This window comes from Sabethes cyaneus, chromosome 2 (genome assembly GCF_943734655.1).
Source record: "Sabethes cyaneus chromosome 2, idSabCyanKW18_F2, whole genome shotgun sequence".
Taxonomy (NCBI): Eukaryota; Metazoa; Arthropoda; class Insecta; order Diptera; family Culicidae; genus Sabethes; species Sabethes cyaneus.
This window is the reverse complement of record NC_071354.1, coordinates 107,632,035-107,640,739: the sequence shown is the minus strand read 5'-3', so window position 1 is coordinate 107,640,739 and position 8,705 is coordinate 107,632,035. Positions and strand designations below refer to the sequence as shown.

General features: G+C 43.3%; 1 protein-coding gene across 1 annotated transcript; it reads right to left on the bottom strand.

The window, feature by feature from the left end:
* Positions 1-1,651: 1,651 nt before the first annotated feature.
* LOC128735833 (uncharacterized protein K02A2.6-like) lies at positions 1,652-5,914 on the bottom strand. The gene has a single exon (XM_053830318.1). The coding sequence runs from the start codon at positions 5,912-5,914 to the stop codon at positions 1,652-1,654; it is 4,263 nt and encodes a 1,420-aa protein (XP_053686293.1).
* Positions 5,915-8,705: the final 2,791 nt, after the last annotated feature.

The window sequence follows — 8,705 nt, the reverse complement described above, 5'->3', positions numbered from 1 at the left end:
TATCAACACCCAGTCCATTATCTCATCTAGAGATAACCGACCTAAGTAATAACCCCGGCATATTTGCCATTAAATCAGGAAGAGTTTTTATAAAACAAGGTTACCATAAATTAATTCATGAATTCAAACTTCATCCATTTCATTCTATCTTGAGACAATACGAAACTATCATTGCAGATTTAGAACAAAATTCACAACTAGGGGAAATAACCAAAATTCTTAAACAAAAGCATAATCAAGCTAGCATTACTTTACAAAATTTGACACCAAAACGCAGACAGCAAAGAAGTATTAATATTCTGGGAACTGTTGTTAAATCAATTACTGGTAACCTCGACAACGAAGATCTCGTAAATCTAAATAACCAAATTAACTTGTTGAAAATTTCCAATAATATGTTGATTACAGAAAATAATGAACAGATAAAAATTAATATTTTTGAAAAAAGAATTAACAATTTAACAAAAGAAGCTTACAGACAATCAGTAGAGATCAGTAGGTTTATTAGACAAGCAGGTATGAATTTAGATAGGTCAGTCGATTGGCAACACATGCTGCACATGCACAACATCATTTTCAACCTGGATACCATTCATCACCAGTTAGACACCATATTTGAAGCTGTCCAACTTTCCCGACTTAACGTAATTTCAACAGCTTTGTTATACCCTTCAGAACTAGAACTGGCAACCCGCCTTTTGAGATCACAGGAAATCGAAGTCGTAAGCTACGACCAAACGTATGAATATTTGGAAATGACAGCAATCCATAATGACTCCTCTATCATTTTCATAGTCAAAATACCAAGCCTGAGAAGAGGGAGTTATCAATTACTACGCATCGAACCAATACCAGTTAATCGAAAGTTAATTAAAATTAATAGCAAATTCGCTATTACTAGCAAGGAAGAATCATTTCTAACAAATGAAAAATGCAACCAAATCGAGAGCACTTCCTTGTGCAATATTGAAAACCTGATCAACGTAACACGCAATGACTGTTACCACAAACTTCTACGAGGTAAACCAAGCAGATGTGTGTTCGTCAGCGACACAAGTTCTCCTGAAATTAAAGTTATCGAGAACAAAGGCATCCTGGTAAAGAATGCGTTCACCCCCATACATCTTAACAATACTTGTGATTATGGACCAAAGAATCTTACTGGAACGTTTTTCATAACATTTAACAACTGTTCGATTAACATTGGAAACACCCATTTCAACAGCAAGACATTTCGATTTGATAACAAACCGAATGGCGGGTTTGTTTGTTTCCCCACTACACTTTGTGACCGTTAACGAAACAGAGATGATAATGGAGCCTATTGAGATGCTACAGGACTTGCAAACCAACAACCGCCACAGGATAGATCACCTAGAAATCACTAACCGAAAAGACGTCCTAGTGAATTGTCGTGTATGTGGGTAGATTTGTATAGGGATCTTATACGCGGTTCGATATACGCGCAGACATAACGGAATTCGAATTATTATTTGAGAAAATATGATTTTTACGGAGGAACATTTGTAAGCGCGAACGCGGTTTTTATTTTCTAGAAAGAACTGACAGTTTACACTGGAAAAATTATGACGGTTGGATTGCATACATAACATTTCCTCCCTCCTTTGAGAAAGAAATCCGATCCTCACGACTACGGTGAATATCTAAGAGGGGGACGGCGTGATCTGTCTGAGCGACGTAAAATGAACGGTAAACTTTCCTGATGCTGCTCTGGACTGCTACGAGGAGTCAGGAATCGGGCATCTGGTGAGCTTGTAGAAACGGACGAACGTTCCAACGAAGTACTGCAAGGTGAATTGCATCGCTGATCCGGTGACGTCATTGTATCTCCATAGAAACGCACTCGTCGTTTTGCCACACCTGTTGTACCATTATCACTGATTGTACAGCCGTCAAACCTTCGCATTTGATTTACATGACGTTTCAGACGTTTCCCATTGTAAACCACTTCGTAGTGCAGGTCTCCTAAACGGGCAGCCACTATTCCCGAAATCCACTTGTCCATTCGGGGGTTTCCGGAAAGAACATAGACGTGTTGCCCTAATTCGAATGACCGGAACGAAGGATCGAAGGCTGCTTGTTGTTTTTCGGAAATCCTAGTGTTAAGATTCTGCGGTCTAACCAGATCAAGTCGTGTTCGAACATTCCGACCAAGGAACAGTTTTGCCGGTGACTCTCCAGTTTCAGCATGAGGTGCTCTTCGGTACTGTTGCAGAAATTTATTGATGTTTGTTTGCAATGTGTTGTTTGTCGTATTCATCGCCTTCAGTGCGTTTTTAATTGTTTGGACATATCGTTCAGCTTGCCCGTTAGTAGCTGGATGGTATGGAGCCGAAAGTTTGTGAAACTTCACCCCGTTCGCCTGTAGGAAAGAATCAAACTCTGCAGCAGTAAACTGCGGCCCGTTATCGGACACCAGTGTGATAGGGGCACCGTATGCAGTGAATACATCATCCAGTATCTTGATCGTGGCGGATGTCGTCGTAGAATGGGTGATTTTTACTTCGAACCATTTGCTGTATGCATCGACAATTATCAGCAGCATTGCTCCCGCTACCGGGCCAGCGTAATCCACATGAATACGCTCCCATGGACCTTTTGGATACTCCCAGTGGTGGTTACTGAATTTCGCAGGGGCAGGTGCGTGACGTGCGCATTCTGTACATGATCTTACCATACACTCGATGTCTGAATCGATTCCAGGCCAGTAAACGAATGAACGTGCTAGTCCTTTCATTTTCACCACTCCGATGTGCGCTGCGTGTAGGTCATTCAAAATGGGTTGACGAAGAGTGGGCGGTATTACTACGCGATGCTCGAATAGCAAGCAGTTGGCAACAATAGTGTATTTTGCTTCTGGAGCCTTATATCCTAGTTGAGCTAGATTACGGCCCAGTTCGAGTTCTTGTATGATTTTTCCGAGGTGTAAATCCTTACGTGTTTCTCGTGCTATGTGTTCAGCGCGCACTGGTAGCTGCTGCATTTGATGAAGAGCGAATAGTCCGAAATCATCCTCGCTATTTCCTCCCTCGCGCAGAGGCAGGCTGTCGATATCGGAATGCTCCAATTTGCCTGGAATTCGTGAGCAGTAATCAGCATTTGTATTCAGATTAGTTGGCTTATAAACTATGTCAAAATTGAAATGGGCCAAATAATCAGCGTAGTTTGCCATACGGCTGATGCAAAGTGTAGGTAAAGATTTTTCCGGGTGAAAAATCTGTGTAAGAGGTTTATGATCAGTAATGAGCGTAAACTTTCGAGCGTAAAGGTAGTGGAAAAACTTTTTCACCGCCCACACGATGGCAAGTGCCTCCTTGTCTATCTGCGGGTATCGTTGTTCTGTCTTGGACATAGCACAGCTAGCGTAGGCTATTGGCCGTTCTATTCCGCTGCTAAGTCGGTGTGAAAGCACAGCACCCAAGCCCGTTTTACTAGCATCCGTTGCTAGAACCACCGGCAATGTAGGATCGTATTGCATTAATACTTGCGGGGAGATTAAAGCGTGTTTCAAATCGTGGTAAGCCTTCTCAGCTTCTGGTGTCCATTTAAACGGATCGGTAAGAAGCATGTCGCGTAAGCTTCTGGCTCTAGAGGAAAGGTTCGGAATGAATGAACTATAATAAGTTGCCTTACCTAAGAAAAGCTGCAATTCATCTGGCGTTGATGGGCGTGGAGCATCACGGATGGCTTCGATATGTTTATCCGACTTGTGGAGTCCCTGGTGATCGATTTTGTGCCCTAAACATTCGAGAAACGGTACGGCGAACACACATTTTGATCGGTTGAGCCGCAAACCATTTACTTTCAACCTTTCCATTGTATTTGTTAGCGCTAGCAGTAGATCGTCGAAGTTGTTTGCGAAAACGATAATATCATCATAGAAACTGACGACGTTGTCCAGCTCCTGAAGGACGGTTTCCATTCGGCGTTGCCAAATAGCAGGGATATTGGCAGCTCCATAAACCGCTCTCGTAGGACGGATAAGCCCGTGTGTCGTGGTGTTCAGCGTAAGTACGTGGCTGAATTCGTTGTCGATTGGCAAGTGTGTATAGGCATCGGTTATGTCCAAATGGCAAAACAAGGCAGCTCCCTTCATTTTATTGAAAATTGAGTCGATTCTTGGTATTGGATGTTCATCGACGACCATCCTCGGATTGACGGTTGGCTTGTAATTACCGGTGATCCGAATACTACCATTTTTCTTCACGACGATGTGTGTCGGTGATGCCCATTCCGAAAAGTCCACCTTTTGGTAAAATCCTGAAGCGAGTTTTTTATCGATTTCTGTTGCATAACGTTCGCGTAAGGCAAGGGGTACGTCGTGTGCCCTAGCGAAAACTGGTGATACATCTGGTTTTAAATGCACTTTTGCTGGTGGTCCCACAAGCTTACCGGGAATGTCGCTAAAAATGTCACTAAAATGTTCCAGTAGTTCTGATAACTTAGCTTCTTCTTTCTGACTTAGTGCGGTAGTAGCAAGCGAATTGACAGGCACGCCGGGTGCGAAAAGTCTATTTAAGTTGATCTGGTCAGCAAAGTGTGTGATCCATTCTCGACCAAAGAGGGCTTCAGATTTTCCGGATACTACGTATACATTGAGCCTACGCGTTGCAGCTCCGACAGATACGTTCACAGGTGTGCGACCAATACAATTGATACGGTGACCGGAGTAACTCGAAAATTGTCGGTCCGTTGGTAACAGCGAAAGTCTCGGTTTGATAGCTTTTAACATTGTTTCTCCAATAATCCCGCATGGTGCTCCGGTGTCTAACTCCATTTGTAAAGACCGCCCTTCTATCTGCACGTTGATCATCTTTTTCCCGATCGAATGTACGTCGTACACCTGGCTTAACGACTGTATCGAATCAAGCTCAGAAACTGCGTCCTCTTGTGATTGAACTTCGTCGGTGGAAGAATTTTGTAAATTGACCTTCGTTGATCTGCACACTCTAGCAATATGGCCTTTCTTGTTGCAATTGTTGCACCTTGCATTACGGAAACGGCAATGATTCCGTAGGTGGTGACCGCCACAACCATTACAGGGGTCCGACACCCGATCGTTGTAACTACTGGATTGCTGCCTACCACCTAGCGACTCGAAATTTCGCTGTCGCTGTTGTGCCGGGTATGATGTTGACGGACGGCAATCAGGTTGCGTTAGTTTTCTATATCTGGAGTTTTCGTAACCGAGCTTGTTTGCGGTTTCAGGATTCGGCGATAGTGTCCCTGTGTTCACCTCTCGTGCTGTGTTGTGGGTTGCTTCTAGCGTGTGCGCGATTTCGTAGGCAGCGTGAAACGTTTCTGGTTTCTTTGCTAAGATTTCATCACACGTATCTGTAGCCTCGAGTCCATGTAAAAGTTGTTCGATCAACATTCGGTCCAGAAAGTTACCGTATTCACAATGTGATGCACCTTGTTTCAATCGTAAGGCGAACTGCGCGACCGTTTCACCTTTTTGCTGGACGATCTGTCTAAATTTGATGCTTTCTACAAATTTGTTTTTCGTTCGGTCAAAGTAGTTGACCAGCGTAGCACGTAGTTCCTCATATGGTACTTCTGCAGGATTCCGGGGGGTTACGAGGAACTTCAACGCGTTGTTCAGTTCAGCTCCCATGTGAACTCTGGCATAGTGTGCGTACTGACCTTCTGGTATGTGGCTCAGTTGCAGCGCCCACTCAAATCGGTTGAGATAGTCCGAAACGGATGTCCCTTCTGCGGACCGGTATTCGTTCATAGAGAATGACGGGACTTTCGGTGTTGGAGCAGCAGCGTCTCCAGCAGGATTCCGAGGACCGATATTCGCCTGTTCAACAGCATTTCCGATTGACGTTCTGAGGGTTTGCACAATCATTGCAGATAGCGCCTGCATGAATTCGTCATTGGCTTGGGCCATTTTCGACCGATTATAACCTCACTTTCGTACGACCGGTTTATTAATGTTATCCCACTTCTGACACCAAATTTGTCGTGTATGTGGGTAGATTTGTATAGGGATCTTATACGCGGTTCGATATACGCGCAGACATAACGGAATTCGAATTATTATTTGAGAAAATATGATTTTTACGGAGGAACATTTGTAAGCGCGAACGCGGTTTTTATTTTCTAGAAAGAACTGACAGTTTACACTGGAAAAATTATGACGGTTGGATTGCATACATAACATGAATATTGGAGGCATTGTCATAATCGCCTTATTCGCGACCATTCTCTTCGCGTACCTCATCAAAGAAATTTGTTTCATCAGGAAATTCATACGAATTCAACAGCCCAATTCAACGCAGTAAGTTGAACCGGGACGGTTCAATTTAACGTGGGGGAAGTTATGGACATTAGCGGCACCAACATCAACAACACGTGGGCTCTTCCCTGTTTCAACATGGAACAGCCGACAAAGACGCCAACACACGCTTAGCAGCGAATATTGCCGACTTCAACATCAGACATCCGGCACGCCACGCTTAACACAAATATTGCCGACCTCAACATCAGACATCCGGCACCAATATCGATTGACATCAGCGTGCTGGAGTTCGCCCAGAACTTTCGCACGCCCGGATTCCTGACACAGCAGAATGCAGCTTTCGATGCAACCTGGATACACCTGGAGCATGTTCGGACACGAAAATCCTGACAACGCAGAATGTGCCAGCAGCTTAGGTTCAGAAGTAGACTTTAGCGGTAGCAGTAGTCAGTTCTTGTTAGACCTCAAGGCAGTGAAAACGTGTAAACTCTGTGTTAGATTAAGTGATGGTGAATAAAAGTTTATTTTTTTATTAATATAAATGAACCCCTAACGTAACTACATATCGTAAAACACTATACCGTTTATCCAATCACTATATTCGTCCGCAGAATGAACTGGAGAGGTGTTTGAGTATACATTACCGAAAAATTTTGCAAAAAGTTCTGCAGCGCCTTCAGCAGCATCAGCGCGAGCATCTTTATAGAATACATCGTGAGGTACACCGCCATTACGCCGCAGCTTTTTAACGAAAATCCAAAAAGATGACGGATCTTGCTTAGAATTCGACTCAATACGTAGTATGTATTCGTGGAAGACTGTATTCAGTCTGCTGTTAAAAAGTTTCTCCACGTCACTAAGTAACCGCTTGTTTTCCTCCGACCGTTGTTTGAAATAGCGTTTCCTAGTTTTCCGCAATTTGTTACGAAGATTCCGAAGTTCGGGCGTCCACCAAGGTTGGTTGTAAGGAATACTGACCCTGCGTCGTCGAATAGGAGTATGTTCGTGGATGATCTCGAAGAGTTTATCATAAAACCGTAAGTAAAAAAAATCGAGAAAAAAATCAGAGGGGTTGTGCACAAGACACGACCGCATAGGTGACGTAGGACCACGTAAGTCTCTTTGTAGCGATAGTAGGATGTATCCATGTATATAATAATACGATTCTTCATGTATACAAGCTACATCCGTAAATAAATTTGTATGATATGTTTCTACGTTGAATAGTGCTTTTCCTTTGGTAATCGGTAGACGGTACGCGCGAGTTTTCAAAAAGTTGAAAATTTTGCGCAACTTTTCTGCGGCTTACAAAAGGACACGGATAAAGCATTTACAACCTGCAGACGTATTGGAAGTCGCAGAAAATGTCACCTGTGACCAGAAAACTTATTACCGTCATTGGTTGGTCGTCCGCAATGGCGAAAAATTCAACTTTTCTCTCGTTGACTGTGTTAATTATGGTAATAACTGGGCAAGAAAATATAATAAACTCTTCAATCGTTGTGTGGCCCTTAAAAGAACCGATTGTTTGATTATCATAACTCCTGCTTGCAATAAACTTGCACTAACGCATTTAACGTAATTCTCTGTTCGGTAAATTGGAGTACCGATAACCGCTAACCAGGCACGGCTTGTTGCAACGGACCAACCGGAAAGCCTCAGCAGCTATGAGATCAACGAAACCGTTCGTGTATGGTCCTGAATCACGAGAAATACCACTCCAAGTGGCCAGCTGCAAGTGACGATAATTCTGATCGTTTTGTTGTCGCGAGCAGCATATTTCCTGCCAATTCCAGGACTTCAGCAGCCAACTATGCCATCACGGCAACGAAATGAACCACCAGCAACAAGCGAACAGCAGCGCAAGGCGATCGGTTAAAATTATTGCAAAGAAGCGAATAATCAGATCAATCTAAGTTAAATAGAATTTAAATCTGTGAGAGAAAATTCCTCAAATCTTCATGAACAAATATTTCGTTCTTAAAAGAACGGTTTTTCAACGTGATATGCCGGAAATTTAAGCCTTCTTTTCCCGTCTTCTTGGGCAGCAACAAAACAGTTTGAATGTTTGAAAAGACACTTCTCATAGCAGCGGTGACACGGGACAGCAATTTGTTCAACTCTTCGTTGCTGCGGATGGCCAGCTGCAAGTGACGATAATTCTGATCGTTTCGTTGTCGCGAGCAGCATTTGTCCTCCCAATTCCAGAACTCCTGTTGCCAGATATTCCATCACGGCAGTGATCATTGAGTGCTCCAGCTCCAACACCTCGCTTGGTGAATTTGCATGCCTTGGTTGCCTTATCCGTGGAAAGCAGCAACAGCTGAAGCTCAACAATTTTCGATCGGATTCTATAGGGCGTAAATTAAATACAATCATAAGGAAGCTTAACCCATAGCTTATATCATATATATTTCTGTCATCCGTGCTAGGGAAGCAC